At 38.8% G+C, this 24,253-nt stretch overlaps 1 protein-coding gene across 2 annotated transcripts; it reads right to left on the reverse strand.

Moving 5' to 3' along the window:
• Positions 1-5,370: 5,370 nt before the first annotated feature.
• LOC139470889 (tumor necrosis factor receptor superfamily member 5-like) lies at positions 5,371-23,035 on the reverse strand. Of its 2 annotated transcripts, none has more exons than XM_071253214.1 (8): positions 22,852-23,035; positions 15,066-15,266; positions 13,689-14,043; positions 9,293-9,460; positions 8,556-8,730; positions 7,590-7,753; positions 6,594-6,680; positions 5,371-5,707 (listed from the first exon to the last, which is right to left on the reverse strand). In XM_071253214.1, exons 2-8 carry the CDS (start codon positions 15,255-15,257, stop codon positions 5,454-5,456), a joined length of 1,395 nt encoding a protein of 464 aa, XP_071109315.1. In that variant the 5' UTR covers positions 15,258-15,266; positions 22,852-23,035; the 3' UTR covers positions 5,371-5,453. The 2 variants fall into 2 exon arrangements, with proteins under 2 accessions (XP_071109315.1, XP_071109314.1); XM_071253213.1 differs by lacking the exon at positions 22,852-23,035 and adding an exon at positions 22,599-22,843.
• Positions 23,036-24,253: the final 1,218 nt, after the last annotated feature.

A 24,253-nucleotide genomic window follows, 5' to 3' on the forward strand; every position in this document is an offset into this window, starting at 1 on the left:
TACAACTCTGTCCTGAAAGATCTCAGAGAGCAGACCAAATGGGTAGCGCTGTTTCATTGCAAAGATCGAGATTCATTCGAGGAATGTTTACGCGAAAATGACGTCATTTATACCAAGGGTGAACGTGACAAAGTCAGAAAAGTGTTAGCAGCAACGAAGCACTGTAAACTCGTATTAAAAACCGATCAACCAGCTGCTTATGCAATTGCTTAGCAAAATGTAGCAAAATTATAGCAAAATTATAGCAAAATTATAGCAAAAATGTAGCAAAATGTAGCAAAATATAGCAAATTGAACATTAGCGGTTAATATTACATAAAATGTGGTTCGAAATCATCATTCTTTCGCAACAGTTCATTATTACGGGATGTATTGGATATGTCATATTATATTATGTTAGACTTAAATATCTCCTTAGGTATTACATTATGGAATGCGACGAACTCATCGAACAAATGCTCAAAGAATCTGATGTAGATCAAAATGCAGATAAATCTTTAGATAAACATAGAGAAAGACTCAAGGCTTTGGTAGCCGGTGGAAAATGTTCCCAATATTTGGGAGAAAATTATACCATCGAAAAAATTGATAACATGACCGACGAAGAGATTAAAAAACTGTACGCACGTTACGAGTCTAGACTGGGAGCTACCATGACTAAAACTATAGGGTCGTCTATATTACAACTATACACAGTCGTAGCTAGTACGTTTCTCCCCATCCCGGCAGAACATCGCATGTATTTATGCGAATCTCTAGAGAAAGACCCATTCATCGAACACGCTATAAGCTCAGTGAGCTGTGAGTTTTATCATAGATTCGGAATGTTCTTAGCTCCGTTCACCACAGCTTTAATAACGGCTAGGTATTGTCAATTTAAACATACGTGCCCACTTAATAATAATGGAGACACAACAGGTGACATCACAACAGATTGCGCAACCACAACAGATTGCGGAAACGGAACCACAAGTGAATGAGGATGTGAATGAGGAACCATCAGTGAATGAGAAAATACTAAAACCCAGAGTTACTAAGAACCCCAAAAAAATAGCTGCAGGAAGAAAGGGAGGGCTGGCGAGGAAAGCAAAATTAATAAATAATTTAAATCCGATTAAAACATGGGCACTAGTAGGAGTTGCTGGTATAGCGGCTGTATGGTTCTTTTATAAGACCGGAGAAGAGAAAACGTCACCCCCGCCGCAACAACAAGTTCAATTAGAGGTTAGTCCTCATATAATGCTATAAGAAGCATGACTACTCCAGTTACAGACGGTAAAATGTTGGTAAACGCGACGTATCATTCAGCGGTGGTCACCGGCTTGGCCATTGGCTATGCCCGTATGGCTAAAATGATTACTAAAGCCACACCTCCCAAGCTAGATTTTAATGGATTTGATATAGGTATGATGGTTCTGGATATTGGATTAGCAATGGCAACGAAGGATATGCTCATCAAACAAGGACTTATCCCGGAAGACATAATGAAGTAATTAAACATTTGAATATTTTATATTATTAAACATTTGAATATTTTATATGGCATCAATTGCGATGATGGTCGGTGGAGCTGTTGTTAATGCTCTAGCTTTTTCGGGGAGTAATTATTTATTTTCCAGTATGAGGGAATCAAACGCTAAAGAAGTTGAAGAGGAGCGTAAACGACATAACGAAGCTTTAGAACAATACCAAGCAGCTCAGTTACAATATACACAGCAGAGAATGAAGAGATTAGACTTTATTCATGAAAAACTGATTAAGGAAGGACATTCAATTCAAACGTTTAAGGATGTCGAATCCGCCATGCACGAATACTACCTCGTTTATGGGAAAAAACTCGACCCAATACCTAGACCAACAATGAGTCAGTTTTATACACCGTCAGAGGCTCAGAAAGACCGAGAGGTCGCATTTGTTATTATTGGGTTATCCGCAGTATTGATTTTCAGCTATACAATAGTTTAGATGTGATTTGCATTTAGACAAATGATATGATAGATGTATATACCATGAATAACTGCAAGTTTACACTCATGGGGAAGACGACTCTATGTAACCGCCGCTGTGTTGATGTTTACTGCGGTATACACAATTATTACATCAAGCGTGGACACATAAACTATACGTGTTCTGAATGCGGGATAGGGGTCAAAGGTCGTTATTGTTTATGTAATGAGAGGAATAGGTTGGGGAGAATACGTATTTAGATATATGAAAACAACCAATTAGACATTTGTTTCATTTTGCATATACCACAATGGTTTTTGTCAGAGAGTTAAAAGCTATGGCAAAGCAACGTGGTCTACGTGGATATTCTCGTATGAGAAAAGCTGAATTGATTACCTTACTCGGTTTGGAACCACCCCAGACTGTTAGAGAACTCAGAGTTCGAGCGAGAAACAGTGGGCTGAGAGGTTATTCTCGAATGAGAAGAGCTGAATTGATCGCTTTACTAGATAATAATGATGATGTTGATGATATTCAACATAATAATGATGATAATGATAATGTTAATCAACAACAACAAGAATTAATATTTGTACCCACATCCGCCGGCGTTGGTAAATATCTAAGAGGTTGGAAGATGGATATTAATTCCAACATGGATCATCATATCGAGTAAAATTAACGAGGAGTTAGATGATTTACAAAGTATAAAATACCAGCTGACGATTAAAATGACATTGAGTAAAAGTAACGCAGACGATAGCGTCGAATATACCGAACCATATTTCCGTAGCAATCAAGAAGTTATAACCGAATCCGATACTATAAACGCATCATTAGATACATCAATTCAGAGAATACAGGAAACTTTAGAACGCTGGACTAATAGAGGTTCGGGTTGGGGTGTGGATAGAATCGATAGTTTATATTTATATATAGCGAATTATATGCCCTTCAAAGGTGGATCTTATATAGATTTACCCCCGTATTATAAGAAGAAAAAAGCCATAATTAACGTAAAAAATAAATCCGATGATTGTTTAAGAATGATGATAAGATCTGCATTGTTCCCCGTAGACAAGCATCCGGATAGACCTTCTAGCTATCCCCAAAACGATGGACTCAACTTCGATGGTATAGACGAACCTACACCAATATCACAAATTGATAAGGTGGAAAAGCAAAATAATTTAGCTATAAATGTTTTCGGACATTCTAAAGGAATTGTTGTACACAGGATAAGCTCCGCTCCGGAACATATTCCCAGAATCAATTCATTTCTGATCGAAAAAGATGGAAAATATCATTATACATGGATAAAGAGTTTAAACAGGCTATTATACGATCAAACAAAACATGCTAGAAAGAAATATTTCTGCGAAAGATGCCTGCATGGGTACAGCAGACAAGATCTATTAGAAGCGCATAAAGAAGACTGTAGAGGTGTTGGACAGACCGCTATCAGGATCGATATGCCTAAAGAGGGGAAAAATATATTAAAATTTGAACATTATTGTAATCAAATGCCAGTACCGTACGTAATTTATGCCGACTTCGAAGCGCTTATCAAGCCCATAGAAAATACCGAACGCAATACTGATAGTAGTTTTACGTACAAAACTCAAGAGTATTCTCGACTTGTCAAAACACTTAATGTATGACTTTTATTACAACGAACTTAAGAAGCAATACGGCGATAGATGCGAGGTGTTATATACCGACACAGATTCTTTGTTGATGGAAATACAAACCGAGGATGTGTATAAAGATATGGCAGAAAAAATAGATATGTACGACACAAGCGATTACCCAAAAGATAATCCACTGCACAGTGTAGTAAATAAAAAGGTATTAGGTAAGATGAAGGATGAATGTGCTGGGACTCCTATAGCGGAGTATGTCGGATTAAGACCTAAGATGTATTCTATAAAAAAGTCCGATAATGGAGAGATAAGAAAAGCCAAGGGTGTTAAGAAGTATGTGGTAAAAAAGCATATCAAACATGAACAGTATAAAGAATCATTATTCAACGGTAGAACGTTCAAACACGAGATGAACTCTTTCAGAAGTTATGATCATAGGATATATGGATTAAGAATGAACAAGACATCATTATCCCCCTTAGATACAAAGAGATGGATTGATAATGATGGTGTAACTACCTATGCTTATGGTTATGGTGGTAATACCGTACCGTCGGGAACTATGAACAACTCTTCTCGTACAAATGCCCTACCCGGTCCATCTTGAAGATAATAAAGAATAGGCTCTCCTTCTTTCGTAACCAATCTACTAATGTTAAACGTCTTAAGGGACCATATGGGATCGGTTGCACGACGTAGGCCTCCTTCGAGTTCACCTGCCTGGTATAAATATCTTAGCCTTACTCTATCCGGAAGTTTTTGTTCTTTGCCTCTCCTCGGTGCTGAAGATTCGGAAGTCACGGATTTCATTTTAATAGCATCGGATGGTTTCTTCCCTATTAATCTAGTTACTTCATTATTCAGCGCTGATACAACGGCTGGTAATCGTGTCACCCATTCGGTTGATCTCAATCGCTCGGATTTCATTTCGATCCCATACTGATAGCCAAACAAACGTTCCGCTAGAGTCCGGTTAAATCTTTCAACAATGGCTTGACTATGGTGGGCCTTTCACCACGGACGATTTTGACTTTGTGCTTTGTTAAAAGTTTAGTTATCGATCCCATAAACTCGCGACCGGGATCTACTTGAAATAGCTTAGGCCATTTTAGCGGTCCGCGTTTATATATGCGGCTCAGTGCATTAGCTACTTCTGTTGAATCTTTCGAGGTTAATGGCTCAGCCTCTTTGTATCGACTAGCCACATCCACTACTGTTAAAGCGTATTTATACGTTTTGCGTTTTACCTTATCGTGAGGAAGAAACAAGAGGTCAGCCTGATGAACTTCATTCGTTGTAGAAATATCAAACTTCTTCCTCGGTATATAACGCGGTGCCGGTAAATATATTTGCCACAACGCTTGTTTCTTTAACCAATCCTTGGCCACATCTTTAGATACCTTAGCCGCGGTGGCTAATTTTTTTATTGCTCCTACACCTTTCCAATATCCTCGTGGGCTATAGTAAATTTTATTCATTATTAATTAATATTAATGTTTCGTTTAATACAACTAATGACTATCGTTGAATCGCATAGTCATTTACACATAAAAAATCCCCCCTGTAGTAGCAGTATAGGTATATGAATCCTGCTCCAGTGGAAGTGGTCCAGAACCATCATTACCTATAAAAATTTATATCATAGACTCCAGGTGGTGGTCAATTTAACTTAATCTCATGACTATCGTTGAATCGCATAATCATTTACACATAAAAAATTCCATCTGTAGTAGCAGTATAGCTATATGAATCCTGCTCCAGTGGAAGTGGTCCAGAACCATCATTACCTATACTACTCAAATTAATTGATCAATGAATCCTGAAATCACAAGTTCATTAAATATATATATTTCCTGTACATTTCTACGCTGTTTTGTTTTCTTTGGGGATTGTTTCATTCAGCCTCCTAGCTGCATCTGACACCCTTTTCCACAAGTCCTCAGTATCTCGCATTGACTCCAATGAAGCTAGAACGCTCTCCACAGAAACATTTGGCCACACACTTGCTTGCGTCCACTCTCTGAGAGCAGTGTAGATTTGTTCCGGAACGTTGTTTCTGACCTCATCACAAATCTGCTCACACCGAGCGTCAATTGATGATTTGTATTCTTCGTCACCTGAAACAAAAATCACAAAATATACAGATGTGCGAGAACGGGATTTTACACTTCGATCGATTACACATTACAGGATGATTTAAAGGGATAGCAGAGCAACAGTTAGATAAGACCAACCAACGGTGACAGTCACTGTTAAATAATTTATTATTATATAAAACACTGCTAGTACAGAAAGGTACATGAGTAGGGCTATGGTAATGGGTAATGAGTAATCAGTCCTATTCCCATCAGAATAGATCTGCCCTTATTAGAAGACCCCTCCAAGTGAATCGACATCAATGTAGGAAATCGCACATTGACCTCAATAATGAAATATTATGCCCTTTTTACTCTCTCTTTTTACTGAACTGTAACATTATTGGGAAACAAACCATTTACATTGGTTTGGGGACACTTTTTGGTAAAAATGAGTCCATATTATATTTTGGTAGTACTTTCAAGAGCAAGTTATTCGCATTCTATTATAAATAAAATCCCTAACCCTCCCAATCCGACAGTGAAGGAAGTCATGTTTCAATACATGATTTCTTTATTGTTTCCTTTTAATACAAAATGATATTGTTTGTTTGATATAGGTAATTTCCTTGTCGGTCCTGAAACCCGTTATCTCGATATATGTTTTGTTGAAAGCACTTTGAGTTAACCGAGCTTCCCTCATTCGATATGCAGGGCTTAAATGATGTAAGACATTGCACTAATGGTACAACTCAAGGTGTACAGTCACGAGTCATTACTCAGTTATTATAGAATTTACTGGTACAACAATTGAAGTCTGTGGCTTGAAGCTCATCCATGTATATTCGTTATTACCAAAGTATTTGATTCACCCGTCAATGGCTTAAATAATTATATTTTAATAATATTTGGAAGAGGCAGATGTTACCTGGTAAATTTCGCATAAACATTTTCCAATTTCCAGTTAGGTGGGTACATAAAATCTTGAAAATTGGTCCAGTCCAGGAAGTTGGCTCTGCAATAGTTGCACAAAGACGTGTTAGTAAATATTCATGAGTGTCACATGTTATCAGGAAATATTCAACTGGACGGCCAGTGGAGTGTCACATGTTATCAGAAAATATTCAAGTGGACGGCCAGTGGAGCGTCACATGTTATCAGGAAATATTCAACTGGACGGCCAGTGGAGGGTCACATGTTATCAGGAAATATTCAAGTGGACGGCGAGTGGAGTGTCACATGTTATCAGGAAATATTCAAGTGGACGGCCAGTGGAGGGTCACATGTTATCAGGAAATATTCAACTGGACGGCCGCCAGTGGAGTGTCACATGTTATCAGGAAATATTCAACTGGACGGCCGCCAGTGGAGTGTCACATGTTATCAGTAAATATTCAAGTGGACGGCCAGTGGAGCGTCACATGTTATCAGGAAATATTCAACTGGACGGCCAGTGGAGGGTCACATGTTATCAGGAAATATTCAAGTGGACGGCGAGTGGAGTGTCACATGTTATCAGGAAATATTCAAGTGGACGGCCAGTGGAGGGTCACATGTTATCAGGAAATATTCAACTGGACGGCCGCCAGTGGAGTGTCACATGTTATCAGTAAATATTCAAGTGGACGGCCGCCAGTGGAGTGTCACATGTTATCAGGAAATATTCAAGTGAACGGCCAGTGGAATGTCTGGTAATGAATACTGCTTTCGGCATTGTTATGATGTTATACGACCGACGCTGGGAAACAGCTTCACAGTCAAACACACTAAAACGAGCTTAGTTTTTTAGGGTGATGGAAGAAAAACAAGTGTATTTGTGTAACCTAAAATGTATGCTGTTGTTAGAGCATGATGGCCTATTGACACGTAACTAACTGTTAAGACCCATAAGTCATGTTTAATAATGGACTGATGTGTTTGCTACCTTTAAGTCCTGAATAGATGCTGCATCTCCGAGACGTCTGTAGTGGACCTAACGATGACCTTCTCCTTAACCCTATAGTTTGTGTCGTGGTCCCACTATTAGCTGTTGGTTTGGGCACTCTCGTAGTTGTTTGTGGAGATGAAACCTCCAACAAGGGCAGCGCACTGAAAATGCACCATACATGATAAACTGTTATTCTATGAAAATAAGATTTGATTTGTCTGTTCAGTATATCATTCAACATGAGACTTAATTCTCCGGGGAGAGGGGGTGGCCCAGTCGTCTAAGGCGCCGCGATTCGCTGTGCAGAGTTGCGTCTCTTAGACACGCCAGAAACCTTTGATTATGGCCCGTTCGCCCCGATTATGTTTCTAGGTTTGCTCGTGGCTTTCACCGAAGTGGTAAACGTCTGAGACCTGCATCACTTCGAGCTTTCCTCCCACATTAAGCTGACACGCCGTGATATAACTGGAATACTGTTAAAAGCGGCGTTAAACCCAACTCACACACCCACTAATTCTCCGGCTGTGCCGATACAGGGCTATCTCTTTATAATGTTCAGGATGTATAGGAGTGTCCAAGGATGCAGTCACTCATATGGCCTGTATATAAACGAGTTTGAAGCAGTTCGATCGGTGACTTGAAGCAATGATCAGTGATCCACACTTTTGGAGCACAGTGATCTGCAATTAGCCAAATCATAGTTTGACCACCGGATTCTCTTTTGTCGGCTCTTGTGACAAACATGGGTGATGTGGATATATTCATCCCAGAATCATCACTGGGCGAATCTGATATAATTACGAATATGATTGACATAGGGTATTTATGGTCATACAGTATCACCGTGTTGGTCCATTATCCCACACTTGATAGAAAGAGAGCGGGGAAAAAATCTGAAGTTGGATGTTTGTCATGTGTAAGAAAACCCCAAAGGAATATGATCGATCTCCATATATAACATACCTATTGGTTGTGTCTTTTGAGGGAAAAATGTTTCTTGGACGCCTCCTACAAAAAAAGCACAGTGCTGCCAATATGCTGACGGAAACACAAACCAGCACGCCAGTAGGTATTAGCACTGATAAATTATTGGTCGCTTTGTGACGGTCATCATGCTTTGGAAGAATACCAACTTCATCTGAAATAGAACCACAGAGAAAACATCACATTTTAGCAGTAACAGGTTCATGTAAATTCGTCATCACATGGAGGTTGTTAAAAACTAAGTTGAATGTATTGTAATAAGACACGTAGAATCAGCCTGTTGAGTGAGTGAGTATGGTGTTACGCCGCTTATAGCAATATTCCAGTAATAATACGGCGGGGGACACCAGAATTCGGCTTCACACATCGTACCCATGTATGGAATCGAACCCGGGTCTTCGGCATGACGAGCGAACGCTTTAACCCCTAGGCTACCCGACCACCCGAATCAACCGGTTGAATCATACAACTAACCATATGTGACCACCCATCTCGTCCACTTGTGAAATATAATGCATGATCAAAGGTATTATGGTCTTCCAGAAAGTAATTCATTGTTTCGAATAATTTAGAATTAAGTAAATATTCAACTTATCTCACAGTAAAATGTACAATAACACAGTAATGAATCGCTGCATTAGATAGTGCCAGGTTGTCAATACTGCTTAGATGTACATGCACTTTGAGTTCCAACCCAAGGGGATCGTTTCACATACCCTCGACATGTACCACGTCTAGCTCTGAACATATGGTGTTTGCGTTGTGACTGCAGTTCTTCAGAACTGTGGAGTTTTCGCTGCATAACGTGCACTGTTTACAGTTACCTCCCTGGACATAATACCCGGAAGCACAGTGTCCACACTCCTGGTCAGACACCTTTGTCCCTGGATGCATAGAAGGAAATATCTCACAATCAATGATAATAAAGGAATATTGTGATCTTAGCCATTATTGTTTGCATTTAGAAGACTGAACAGAAAAGACCTTTGTCCCTGGATGCAGAGAAGGAATATCTTACAATCGATGATAATAAAGGAATATTGTGAACTTAGCCATTATTGTTTGCATTTAGAAGACTGAACAGAAAAGACCTTTGTCCCTGGATGCAGAGAAGGAAATATCTCACAATCAAAGATAATAAAGGAATATTGTGAACTTAGCCATTATTGTTTGCATTTAGAAGACTGAACAGAAAAGACCTTTGTCCCTGGATGCAGAGAAGGAATATCTTACAATCGATGATAATAAAGGAATATTGTGAACTTAGCCATTATTGTTTGCATTTAGAAGACTGAACAGAAAAGACCTTTGTCGCTGGATGCAGAGAAGGAATATCTTACAATCGATGATAATAAAGGAATATTGTGATCTTAGCCATTATTGTTTGCATTTAGAAGACTGAACAGAAAAGACCTTTGTCCCTGGATGCAGAGAAGGAAATATCTCACAATCAATGATAATAAAGGAATATTGTGAACTTAGCCATTATTGTTTGCATTTAGAAGAAGACTGAACAGAGAAGATCAAGTGAATCAGGGCATAGTGGGAAGAACAGCAGAAGAGAATGTAATATAAGGGTAACGCTATTTTTCAGGGCATTATCATTTGCAGAAGCCTGAGGACTTCTATTTACTGTCCGACGAAGGAGGCCAGTTAAAGAGACCGAGGGCTTCTGCAAATGACAATGCCCTGAAAAACAGTGTTACCCTACTTTTAGCTAAACTGGATGGAATTTGTGGAGAAAACAACAATATCAGTTTTGAAACATTTACTGCAATCAACACGAATGTCACTGACCCACTTATACAAACCAGATGACGTCACTTTTGAACGTGACGTCACCTATCCCTATCATATGACGTCACCTAACAACGGGTGTGATTGGCCCGTCGTCAAGCAATATGAGGGCATTATCAAGTTAGAGTGGCCCATTTATTTCTCATAACATGCGAGCGGTTTAATAATAATTCTTTCCTTTTTAGCTCTAAGACCATAAAAAAAGGAAAAAGTCATATAAGTTATACTGAAGCAGCCATGAGGCAAATAGAAGGATGCAGTCTAGTGTTGCCTAACATAATCATGCATAGCACTGGCATGACATAGCATGCTTCAAACAAAACAATATTAGGACAAATCAAAACACGGCGTCAGACAAGGATAAGAGAGACAAGACAGGCATGTAAGACAAGGATAAGAGAGACAAGACAGGCATGTAAGACAAGGATCAGAGAGACAAGACAAGCATGTAAGACAAGGATAAGAGAGACAAGACAGGCATGTAAGACAAGGATCAGAGAGACAAGACAAGCATGTTAGACAAGGATAAGAGAGACAGACAAGCATGTAAGACAAGGATAAGAGAGACAAGATAAGCATGTAAGACAAAGGATAAGAGAGACAAGACAGGCATGTAAGACAAGGATAAGAGAGACAAGATAAGCATGTAAGACAAAGGATAAGAGAGACAAGACAGGCATGTAAGACAAGGATAAGAGAGACAAGACAGGCATGTAAGACAAGGATCAGAGAGACAAGGCAAGCATGTAATACAAGGACAAGAGAGACAAGACAGGCATGTAAGACAAGGATAAGAGAGACAAGACAGGCATGTAAGACAAGGATCAGAGAGACAAGACAAGCATGTTAGACAAGGATAAGAGAGACAAGACAGGCATGTAAGATAAGGATAAGAGAGACAAGACAGGCATGTAAGACAAGGATCAGAGAGACAAGACAAGCATGTTAGACAAGGATAAGAGAGACAGACAAGCATGTAAGACAAGGATAAGAGAGACAAGACAGGCATGTAAGACAAGGATCAGAGAGACAAGACAAGCATGTTAGACAAGGATAAGAGAGACAAGACAGGCATGTAAGACAAGGGTAAGAGAGACAAGATAAGCATGTAAGACATGGATAAGAGAGACAAGACAGGCATGTAAGACAAGGATAAGAGAGACAAGACAAGCATGTAAGACAAAGGATAAGAGAGACAAGACAAGCATGTTAGACAAGGATAAGAGAGACAAGACAGGCATGTAAGACAAGGATAAGAGAGACAAGACAAGCATGTAGGACAAGAATAAGAGATACAAGACAGTCATGTAAGACAAAGGATAAGAGAGACAAGACAGGCATGTAAGACAAGGATAAGAGAGACAAGACAGGCATGTAAGACAATGATAAGAGAGACAAGACAGGCATGTAAGACAAGGATAAGAGAGACAAGACAGGCATGTAAGACAATGATAAGAGAGACAAGATAAGCATGTAAGACAAGGATAAGAGAGACAAGACAGGCATGTAAGACAAGGATAAGAGAGACAAGACAAGCATGTAGGACAAGAATAAGAGATACAAGACAGTCATGTAAGACAAAGGATAAGAGAGACAAGACAGGCATGTAAGACAAGAATAAGAGAGACAAGACAGGCGCGTAAGACAAGGATAAGAGAGACAAAACAGGCATGTAAGACAAGGATAAGAGAGACAAGACAGGCATGTAAGACAAGGATAAGAGAGACAAGACAAGCATGTTAGACAAGGATAAGAGAGACAAGACAAGCATGTAAGACAAGGATAAGAGAGACAAGACAGGCATGTAAGATAAGGATAAGAGAGACAAGACAAGCATGTAAGACAAAGGATAAGAGAGACAAGACAAGCATGTTAGACAAGGATAAGACAGACAAGACAGGCATGTAAGACAAGGATAAGGGAGACAAGACAGGCATGTAAGACAAGGATCAGAGAGACAAGACAGGCATGTAAGACAAGGATCAGAGAGACAAGACAAGCATGTAAGACAAGGATAAGAGAGACAAGACAGGCATGTAAGACAAGGATAAGAGAGACAAGACAGGCATGTAAGACAAGGATCAGAGAGACAAGACAAGCATGTAAGACAAGGATAAGAGAGACAAGACAGGCATGTAAGACAAGGATAAGAGAGACAAGACAAGCATGTAAGTCAAGAATAAGAGAGACAAGACAGTCATGTAAGACAAAGGATAAGAGAGACAAGACAGGCATGTAAGACAAGGATAAGAGAGACAAGACAGGCGCGTAAGACAAGGATAAGAGAGCCAAAACAGGCATGTAAGACAAGGATAAGAGAGACAAGACAAGCATGTTAGACAAGGATAAGAGAGACAAGACAAGCATGTAAGACAAGGATAAGAGAGACAAGACAGGCATGTAAGACAAGGATAAGAGAGACAAGACAGGCATGTAAGACAAGGATAAGAGAGACAAGCCAGGCATGTAAGACAAAGGATAAGAGAGACAAGACAAGCATGTAAGACAAGGATAAAAGAGACAAAGCAACATGTAAGACAAGGATAGGAGAGACAAGACAAGCATGTGAGACGAGGATAAGAGAGACAAGACAGGCATGTAAGACAAGGATAAGAGAGACAAGATAAGCATGTAAGACAAGGATAAGAGAGACAAGACAAGCATGTTAGACAAGGATAAGAGAGATAAGACAGGCATGTAAGACAAGGATAAGAGAGACAAGACAAGCATGTTAGACAAGGATAAGAGAGACAAGACAGGCATGTAAGACAAGGATAAGAGAGACAAGACAAGCATGTTAGACAAGAATAAGAGAGACAAGACAGGCATGTAAGACAAGGATAAGAGAGACAAGACAAGCATGTAATACAAGGATAAGAGAGACAAGACAAGCATGTAAGACAAGGATAAGAGAGACGAGACAGGCATGTAATACAATGATAAGAGAGACAAGACAAGCATGTTAGACAAGAATAAGAGAGACAAGACAGGCATGTAAGACAAGGATAAGAGAGACAAGACAGGCATGTAAGACAAGGATAAGAGAGACAAGCGAGGCATGTAAGACAAGGATAAGAGAGACAAGACAAGCATGTAAGACAAAGGATAAGAGAGACAAGACAAGCATGTTAGACAAGGATAAGAGAGACAAGACAAGCATGTAAGACAAGGATAAGAGAGACAAGACAGGCATGTAATACAATGATAAGAGAGACAAGACAAGCATGTTAGACAAGGATAAGAGAGACAAGACAGGCATGTAGACTGCAGCCGATGTTCACTGAGGGACAAATATACGATGTATATAGCACTTACCTTTTTTCACTACAACCTGTCCAGGTTGGCAGGGCGTGTATGTGGAGCAGTGACGTATCTCTGCATACCCGACCCCCTGTTTTTGTTCAAAGTATCCCTCCCTGCACTCACAGAGCATGTCATGGGTGGCCGAGCAGCCCTGGACTTGCACCATGTTCCGGTCATGGAGGCAATGGGCGTGGCAGGGTGCACAGCGCGTGGCCTGGGTATGGTGAGACTGGAAGTGTTGAGGCGGACATCGATGACACACAGAAAAAGTGAAGTTCCTTGAACAGTGGCTGTGGAGGAATGTCCCAGGTTTACACTTCAAACATATATTCTCGCCGTGTGTGTATGTCGTCAGGCGGTCCGGACCCTGGTAATTGAAACATACAATCTGATTTTTTTAAAAAACACTCATTATTGCAATATCATTTATTTACTTCACGATCGGACATAATTATAATCATGTGTACATTGCAAGGTAAATATTGTTTGCTCAGGATCAGGTATGATAGGGCCCCCTGTTGCCACAGAATATGTATATACTTGAAAATTTGCAACTCTTAGAAACCATTAAATTATCAGATGCCATATGAATGATTAAGAGAGTTTTCTTTTCAACATGAACATGGTTTTGAATTACAAGAAACCTATATGTATATGTACTTATTATCACTTACGCCAAGCTGATTGTCTAAACGAAAATGTTATCTCGTGTCTCCGAAATCCAGGGTAACGGAACTAGTTTTTTTAATATCACATCAATTATATATACATGACACTTATGGAAAGCTACTTCTTTTTATTCTTCTTATCCAAAACAAGTTGGGATGAATGTGCAAAACATTGTGTTGTGTAATATCTATATAGTACTCTATGCATTTAGTAAGCATTCACCTGATGAAGGAGCAAGAAGTAGCTCTGATACGTCGCACAAAGAACAGAAAGAAGTTTCTATCCATAAAAAAGTGTTATGTATTCATGTTTTCCCAACTTGTAAACGCCTATCAAAGACCACATCAATCAAGTAACGTGGAATTGTCTTTTTGATGTGCATGAATGATAACATCTTTTGTCACTGTTTGGAGTCACGATTTATAATGTTCGGAGGGGACAGATGATGCACTTATAAACTCTCCACGTTGGTTGGTGTCATCAATTCATTGTGGGAACGTTGGTGCCGCATTCAACTGTCGTCCATAGAACATATACAATCCTTATGCATATTGCCCAACAGTCAAGGTAGACATTTAAAGATTGGGTTTATGAGAGTGATGGGTCTTCCTTCAAGATTCATGCTTCAGAACATATCTTTAAAAAAATTGGTATTTTTTTCACAACGCTTAAGACTTGAAAATGATTAGCTCGTCATCTTAATGTGGCGTTCATACTCACGGGAGCTGGGATCGCGGCTGTCTGTAACAGTGATGTCGTTGTTAGTAGCAGGGTAACGTAGATACCGACAGCAGCACCAGGTCCCCGGCTAGGGCACAACATCAGCATCCGTGTTGTGCCCTGCTCTGTATGTCGGCGAGTGCCTTGTTGTGCTACCCGAGTCCCTTGTTTCATGGCTACACTAGATCCCATTCATTTATTCTGAAATTATTAAATAGTTCAATGTCATTTGCAATGTGCGTGAGTATGATTTTTCAACGCCTTTAGCAATATTCCAGCAATATCACGCTGGGAGACACCAGAAATGGGCTTCACACATTGTACCCATGTCGGGAATCGAACCCCGGTCTTCGGCGTGACAAGCGAACGCTTTAACCACTAGGCTACCCACCGGCCCTCATTTGCAATATACAGTGATCAGTTGTAATATAACGCAATTTACAGGAATATTTAGAACATGAAGGTTTACTCCATATACACGGTGTCTAAAATTATAGTACTTGGATGAACACCCGATTGAGGTGTATGTAAGTGCCACTCATCAACAATCTGAACCAATCGTTTCATTTCATTCAGTTATACAATTCCTACATTTTATCCAAAAAAGATTCTTTTTAAAACAAGTTGAATTAATGATATTAAATCAAGAAAGGATTTGAGGAAGAGCAAGCAGGTTTTCGACAAGGTTACTCAACCACTGATAATATGTTTATTCTCCAGGCTCTTATAGATAGGTATATTCAACGTAAACGTGGAAAATTGTATGCTATATTTGTAGATTTTTCGAAAGCATTCGATTCAGTCTGTAGAGATAAGTTATGGTATCTATTTAATTCACAAGGTGTCAGTAATAAAATGGGTAAATTGTTATGTGGTATTTATAAGGAAGTTAAGTCATGTGTTAAACAAAACGGCATGTATTCAGATTCTTTTATATGTCAAACTGGTGTACGCCAAGGATGTGTATTAAGCCCTTTTTTGTTCTGTTTTTTTATTAATGAGCTTGCAGCCCAAATCAAAAGAAATTATGATGATGGTATACAATTACATCCTGAACTTATAAAAATATTAATGTTACTTAAGGAAACTTAATGTTAATCTAGATAAGACAAAAATTGTTGTATTTAGCAAAGGAAATACGCAGTCAAAAAAAGAAAAGTGGTACTTTCGGGGACAATTACTCCAAACTGAAACCTCATATAAATATCTTGGTGTAATATTTTCAAGTAAACTATCATGGAACCGACATATATGTAATGCAGCAATCAAAGCTAAAAAGATGCTATTGGGCATTTTACAAAAGTTTGAACATTTTAGCGAGTGTGCTTGTAAATCTTTCTTCAAAATCTTTGACACAAAAATAGTTCCTTTTCTTTCCTATGGTTCAGAAATATGGGGTTTTGCAGAGGCTAAAGAAATTGAATCCGTACATTTATACGCATGCAAAAGATTTCTTGGTGTTAAACATAGTACGTCTAACGTAATGGTTTATGGTGAATGTGGTCGCATGCCCTTGTATATATATCACTACTTAAAAATCATAAGATACTGGTTAAAATTACTAAAAATGCCAGTAAGTAGATTGCCCAAAAAATGTTATAATATGATGCTATTGTATGAAAAGAATGGAGATCAAAATTGGGCATACAATGTTAAATGTCTACTGTATAAATGTGGGTATGGTTACATCTGGGAAAACCAATGTTTCCTAGAGAATCATGCCATGTTCATATCGAAAATAAGGCAGACGCTTTTTGACATGTACTTTCAAACATGGAGATCTACTGTAGATGTTTCTAGCAAATGCGAATATTATAGATATTTTAAAATATTTAACTGATGTAAATATAAGAAAATGCAGAATATCATTAACACAATTTAGATGCAGCTCACACAGGTTAATGGTTGAAGTTGGCAGGCACAACAAATTACCCAAATGTTTAAGATTATGTAAACAATGTTCTTTAAATGTTGTCGAAGATGAATTTCATTTTCTACTTGTATGTTGTAAATATGATAATTTAAGGAAAAAATATATTGAACAGAAATACTATGTACATCCAAATAAATACAAGTTTATCTCTTTAATTTCACATGTGAGCAAAACGGCTACACAAAATCTCTCTCTCTTTATATATCATGCCATGTTATTAAGAAATGAATCCTTGTAACATTCCTAACCGCTTCCACATTGTCATGTATTCTGTACTAAGGGCCTGTGGCCTTACAGTTATATATGCATAAACTGATTGATAGCAAACAATCAGGCCTGGTGCACATGAGACACGAGAAATTTGAAAGCCATGGAGGATAATTGTGTGTTCAGTACATGTGGAACCCGTGAAGATCCGCGGTAGAATAGGTCTTCAGCAACCCATGCTTGCCGTAAAAGGCGACCATGCTTGTCGTAAGAGGAGACTAACCGGATCGGATGGTCAGACTCGCTGATTTGGTTGATGCATGCCATCGTATCCCAATGGCGTGGATCGATGCTCATGATTTTAATCAATGGATTGTCTGGTCCAGACTCGAATATTTTCAGACCGTCGTCATATAGCTGAGTGCGGCGTAAAACAACAAACCAACCAACCAGTATATGTGGGCATTGCCACCGGTAGAGAAGGGTATTATGTGGCGAATATTCCATGTCATTTAAAATGAATTGATTTAGAGAAAATATTTCTCTTCTTGTCCTCGAATACCACCAAACGTATAGAAATAGCCAATGTAGTTCAATGTAGACCGAAATAATCGCAAAATACCTAATACAGTATTGACAATCACCTCTATGTGTATCCAGATGTTAGTTAAGGAGAAAGTGAATTAGATTTAGTGGGGTTTGAACTGAATTTCAGGTAATCATGACGTGTCAACCGATGTAAGAAGAGAAGGAATCTAAGTGATTCAGGTCGCAGGTGCGTGTGAAAATTGGTGAAGGAAACATTTCACTTATCAATGGACGAGTCTGAGATTGGATCAGCCCATCCTTGTATCTATTTAGTTTCATTATAGCTACCATACACCAAGGGTGTGTACCTTCGTTTATCCGGCAGTGTGTTTGCTAGGTGTGTTGTTCTGCTGTTTGTTTTCTAGATGTGTTGTACTGTTGTTTGTTTGCTAGGTGTGTTGTACTGTTGATTGTTTGCTAGGTGTGTTGTACTGTTGTTTGTCTCTAGGTGTGTTGTACTGATGTTTGTTTTCTAGAAGTGTTGTACTGTCGTTTAATTGCTAGGTGTGTTGTACTGTTGTTAGTTTTCTAGATGTGTTGTACTGTTGTTTGTTCTCTAGGTGTGTTGTACTCTTGTTTGTTTTCTCGGAGTGTTGTACTGATGTTTGTTTTCTAGGTGTGTTGTACTGATGTTTGTTTTCTAGAAGTGTTGTACTGTTGTTTAATTGCTAGGTGTGTCGTACTGTTGTTTGTTTCCTGGGTGTGTTCTACTCTTGTTAGTTTTCTAGATGTGTTGTACTGTTGTTTGTTTTCTGGGAGTGTTGTACTGTTGTTTGTTTACTAGGAGTGTCGTACTGTTGTTTGTTTTCTGGGAGTGTTGTACTGTTGTTTGTTTGCTAGGTGTGTTGTACTGATGATTGTTTTCTGGGAGAGTTGTACTGTTGTTTGTTTTCTAGGTGTGTTGTACTGTTGTTTGTTTTCTAGGTGTGTTGTACTGTTGTTTGTTTTCTAGGTGTGTTGTACTGATGTTTGTTTTCTAGAAGTGTTGTACTGTTGTTTGTTTGCTAGGTGTGTTGTACTGTTGTTTGTTTTCTAGGAGTGTTGTACTGTTGTTTGTTTTCTGGGAGTGTCGTACTGTTGTTTGTTTTCTGGGAGTGTCGTACTGTTGTTTGTTTTCTGGGAGTATTGTACTGTTGTTTCCTAGGTGTGTTGTACTGTTGTTTGTTTTCTAGGTGTGTTGTACTGTTGTTTGTTTTCTAGGTGTGTTGTACTCTTGTTTGTTTTCTCGGAGTGATGTACTGATGTTTGTTTTCTAGGTGTGTTGTACTGATGTTTGTTTTCTAGAAGTGTTGTACTGTTGTTTAATTGCTAGGTGTGTCGTACTGTTGTTTGTTTCCTGGGTGTGTTCTACTCTTGTTAGTTTTCTAGATGTGTTGTACTGTTGTTTGTTTTCTGGGAGTGTTGTACTGTTGTTTGTTTACTAGGAGTGTCGTACTGTTGTTTGTTTTCTGGGAGTGTTGTACTGTTGTTTGTTTGCTAGGTGTGTTGTACTGATGATTGTTTTCTGGGAGAGTTGTACTGTTGTTTGTTTTCTAGGTGTGTTGTACTGTTGTTTGTTTTCTAGGTGTGTTGTACTGTTGTTTGTTTTCTAGGTGTGTTGTACTGATGTTTGTTTTCTAGAAGTGTTGTACTGTTGTTTGTTTGCTAGGTGTGTTGTACTGTTGTTTGTTTTCTAGGAGTGTTGTACTGTTGTTTGTTTTCTGGGAGTGTCGTACTGTTGTTTGTTTTCTGGGAGTGTCGTACTGTTGTTTGTTTTCTGGGAGTATTGTACTGTTGTTTCCTAGGTGTGTTGTACTGTTGTTTGTTTTCTAGGTGTGTTGTACTGTTGTTTGTTTTCTAGGTGTGTTGTACTGTTGTTTGTTTTCTAGGTGTGTTGTACTGATGTTTGTTTTCTAGAAGTGTTGTACTGTTGTTTGTTTGCTAGGTGTGTTGTACTGTTGTTTCCTAGGTGTGTTGTACTGTTGTTTGTTTTCTAGGAGTGTTGTACTGTTGTTTGTTTTCTGGGAGTGTCGTACTGTTGTTTGTTTTCTGGGAGTATTGTACTGTTGTTTTCTAGATGTGTTGTACTGTTGTTTCCTAGGTGTGTTGTACTGATGTTTGTTTGCTAGGTGTGTTGTACTGTTGTTAGTTTTCTAGATCTGTTGTACTGTTGTTTGTTCTCTAGGTGTGTTGTACTGTTGTTTGTTTTCTGGAAGTGTTGTACTGTTGTTTAATTGCTAGGTGTGTCGTACTGTTGTTTGTTTCCTGGGTGTGTTGTACTCTTGTTAGTTTTCTAGGTGTGTTGTACTGTTGTTTGTTTTCTGGGAGTGTTGTACTGTTGTTTGTTTGCTAGGTGTGTTGTACTGATGTTTGTTTCTAGAAGTGTTGTACTGTCGTTTAATTGCTAGGTGTGTTGTACTGTTGTTAGTTTTCTAGATGTGTTGTACTGTTGTTTGTTCTCTATGTGTGTTGTACTGTTGTTTGTTTTCTGGGAGTCTTGTACTGATGTTTGTTTTCTAGAAGTGTTGTACTGTTGTTTAATTGCTAGGTGTGTTGTACTGCTGTTTCTTTGCTAGGTGTGTTCTACTCTTGTTAGTTTTCTAGAGGTGTTGTACTGTTGTTTGTTCTCTAGGTGTGTTGTACTGTTGTTAGTTTTCTGGGAGTGTTGTACTGTTGTTTGTTTACTAGGTGTGTCGTACTGTTGTTTGTTTTCTGGGAGTGTTGTACTGTTGTTTGTTTGCTAGGTGTGTTGTACTGTTGTTTGTTTTCTGGGAGTGTTGTACTGTTGTTTGTTTTCTAGGTGTGTTGTACTGTGTTAGTTTTCTAGATGTGTCGTACTGTTGGTTGTTCTCTAGGTGTGTTGTACTGTTGTTTGTTTTCTGGGAGTGTTGTACTGATGTTTGTTTTCTAGGTGTGTTGTACTGTTGTTTGTTTTCTAGAAGTGTTGTACTGTTGTTTGTTTGCTAGGTGTGTTGTACTGTTGTTTGTTTTCTGGGAGTGTTGTACTGTTGTTTGTTTTCTAGGTGTGTTGTACTGTGTTAGTTTTCTAGATGTGTTGTACTGTTGTTTGTTCTCTAGGTGTGTTGTACTATTGTTTGTTTTCTGGGAGTGTTGTACTGATGTTTGTTTTCAAGGTGTGTTGTACTGTTGTTTGTTTTCTAGAAGTGTTGTACTGTTGTTTGTTTGCTAGGTGTGTTGTACTGTTGTTTGTTTTTTGGGTGTGTTCTACTCTTGTTAGTTTTCTAGATGTGTTGTTCCTGTTGTTTGTTCTCTAGGTGTGTTGTACTGTTGTTTGTTTTCTAGGAGTCTTGTACTGTTGTTTGTTTTCTGGGAGAGTTGTACTGTTGTTTGTTTTCTGGGAGTGTCGTACTGTTGTTTGTTTTCTGGGCGTGTCGTACTGTTGTTTGTTTGTTGGGTGTGTTGTACTCTTGTTAGTTTTCTAGATGTGTTGTACTGTTGTTTGTTTTTTAGGAATGTTGTACTGTTGTTTGTTTACTAGGAGTGTTGTACTGTTGTTTGTTTTCTGGGAGTGTCGTACTGTTGTTTGTTTTCTGGGAGTGTCACACTGTTGTTTCCTAGGTGTGTTGTACTGTTGTTTGTTTGCTAGGTGTGTTGTACTGTTGTTTGTTTTCTAGATGTGTTGCACTGTTGTTTGTTTGCTGGGTGTGTTGTACTGTTGTTTGTTTTCTAGGTGTGTTGTACTGTTGTTTGTTTGCTAGGAGTGTTGTACTGTTGTTTGTTTTCTGGGTGTGTTGTACTGTTGTTTGTTTGCTAGGTGTGTTGTACTGTTGTTTGTTTTCTAGATGTGTTGTACTGTTGTTTGTTTGCTAGGTGTGTTGTACTGTTGTTTGTTTGCTGGGTGTGTTGAACTGTTGTTAGTTATCTAGATGTGTTGTACTGTTGTTTGTTTTCTAGGTCTGCTGTACTGTTGTTATTTTTCTAGGTGTGTTGTACTGTTGTGTGTTTTCTGGGAGTGTCGTACTGTTGTTTGTTTGCTAGGTGTGTTGTACTGTTGTTTGTTTTCTAGATGTGTTGTACTGTTGTTTGTTTTCTAGATGTTTTATACTGTTGTTTGTTTGCTAGGTGTGTTGTACTGTTGTTAGTTTTTTAGATGTGTTGCACTGTTGTTTGTTTTCTAGGTGTTTTCTACTGATGTTTGTTTGCTAGGTGTGTTGTACTGTTGTTTGTTTTCTAGATGTGTTGTACTGTTGTTTGTTTGCTAGGTGTGTTGTACTGTTGTTTGTTTTCTAGATGTGTTGTACTGTTGTTTGTTTGCTAGGTGTGTTGTACTGTTGTTTGTTTGCTGGGTGTGTTGAACTGTTGTTAGTTATCTAGATGTGTTGTACTGTTGTTTGTTTTCTAGGTCTGCTGTACTGTTGTTATTTTTCTAGGTGTGTTGTACTGTTGTGTGTTTTCTGGGAGTGTCGTACTGTTGTTCTCTAGGTGTGTTGTACTGTTGTTTTCTAGGTGTGTTGTACTGTTGATTGTTTTCTGGGAGTGTTGTACTGTTGTTTGTTTTCTGGGAGAGTCGTACTGTTGTTTTCTAGGTGTGTTGTACTGTACAGCAGTGCCCTGCAGCCCGTGTAACACAGATCTGCACATCGCTAAGTCATCCCTGTAACCCGAACTGAATACTTTACATTAACGACCAGTTTGTGTCTCCGCATGACTGCCGCCCAAGACACAAAAGGGGTGGATATTTACAGGCTTTGACAACAGCTGATACAGAATTACAGAATTATGTAACAAAGAAATTTGTATTCGTGTAATTGTCTCAATCCAAGTTCATAAACGTAATGAATGACGTTGTATGTGGTAGTCAATACCTGTCTTTGTAAACGTCCTCCATCTTCGTGATCATCTTCAGCGAATGGCAATGTTATGACACAATACAGGTTTAGATGTTACAGGATCTCACATAATCCATCGTTTGACTGACATGCGACGTTACATCTATCTTCTAGTCAAATGTTCTATTATAAAGTGATGTCCAGTGCGTTTACATCATGTCAACTGAACTTCATTCTGAGCTAGCGAATGAACTGTACACGGTAAAGAATAAGATCTACAGATGCTTACCGTTCGGGTGATCCTGAGATCGCATACTGTTGCCCACACGACTAGCTGCGTGCATAACTCACGCTGAATAGCACTGCCTCTGATATTGAATGGCGTTAAGGATAACAACTCATTTCGACATTTCTGAAATGCTTACGCGTAATTACATCATAACGTGGTTTTCAGTTTGATACTGGAAGACAATATTTACTCTTACGACGTGTGTGTTTCTGTATCAAATAACGATTTCCATGAACGTCGTGGCTCGATGGTTTCATCACGTACTTCTGTAGCAATCGAGTTGAAGGGTTCATTCATAAACCTTGGTAACTATACTGTACAAAAAATGTTAGGGATCATGATGATGGTGCTGGAAGACCAACAGGCATGGTCAGGACGAATCTGGAATGATATACATGTCGGTGTTTTACAATATGCTGTCTTTACTAGTGTAATCATGTCACTGCATTGTATCTGACAGGTTAAATGAAACTTTAATGTCCCTAGTTTCCTGGTTACGACGAAATCCATCCTGTGCTACAGTGTCCCAATTGTCGGTAGGAAAACCTTTTATACTCAAAAACAAAGCGTTAGGGATCATGAATATTTTTGGGAGATTGTTACGAGTGAGCACACAATTTGATAAAAACATATCCAAAAAGTATTCAATCAGTCGTTCAGTATATGGAGTTTCCGTACACACAGTGAGAATGATGTGGCTCAGGATGGTCTTCATCATGCTAAGGAAACTATGGGCATTAAAGTTTCTTTTAGACTCTCACATATGCATGTTATGTAGTGACGTTAGTTAAACTATTACATAGAGTTGAGTCTCCAAAGCGTGTCAGACAACTAGATAGTCGCGGTTTCAAATCCCATTCGTCCTGATTAGTTTTTAGTTAAACATCTAAGACCCGCATCGCTTAAAGCTTTTCCCCTACATTTGCTGACATGCCGTGATTTGGTTGGTTGATTTGTTGTTTAACGCCACACTCAGCAATATTCCAGCTATATGACGGCGGTCTGTAAATAATCGAGTCTGGACCAGACAATCCAGTGATTAATATCATGAGCATCGATCCACGCAATTTGGATCGATGACATGCATCAACCAAGTCAGCGAGCCTGACCACCCGATCCCGTTAGTCGCCTTTTACGACAAGCATAGTCACCTTTTACGGCAAGCATGGGTTCTTCACGGGTCTGGCATGCCGTGAAAAAAAAACTAATATAGACATAAGCAACAAAAAACAATTCTATATTCATAAGAAATTTGCTAAAAGCAGAGTCCATTGTACGATTACAAAAATATCATGAACATGTTGTTTATGAATCACAAACAAATGGTGATGACACCGGGTGTTCGCTAAACAAGCATATTCTGCCCCACAAATGGCATCCCAAATCAATAATGATGAGTTAT

Source organism: Haliotis cracherodii, unplaced genomic scaffold, assembly GCF_022045235.1.
Source record: "Haliotis cracherodii isolate W230 unplaced genomic scaffold, xgHalCrac1.p SCAF_21, whole genome shotgun sequence".
NCBI classification, from domain to species: Eukaryota; Metazoa; Mollusca; class Gastropoda; order Lepetellida; family Haliotidae; genus Haliotis; species Haliotis cracherodii.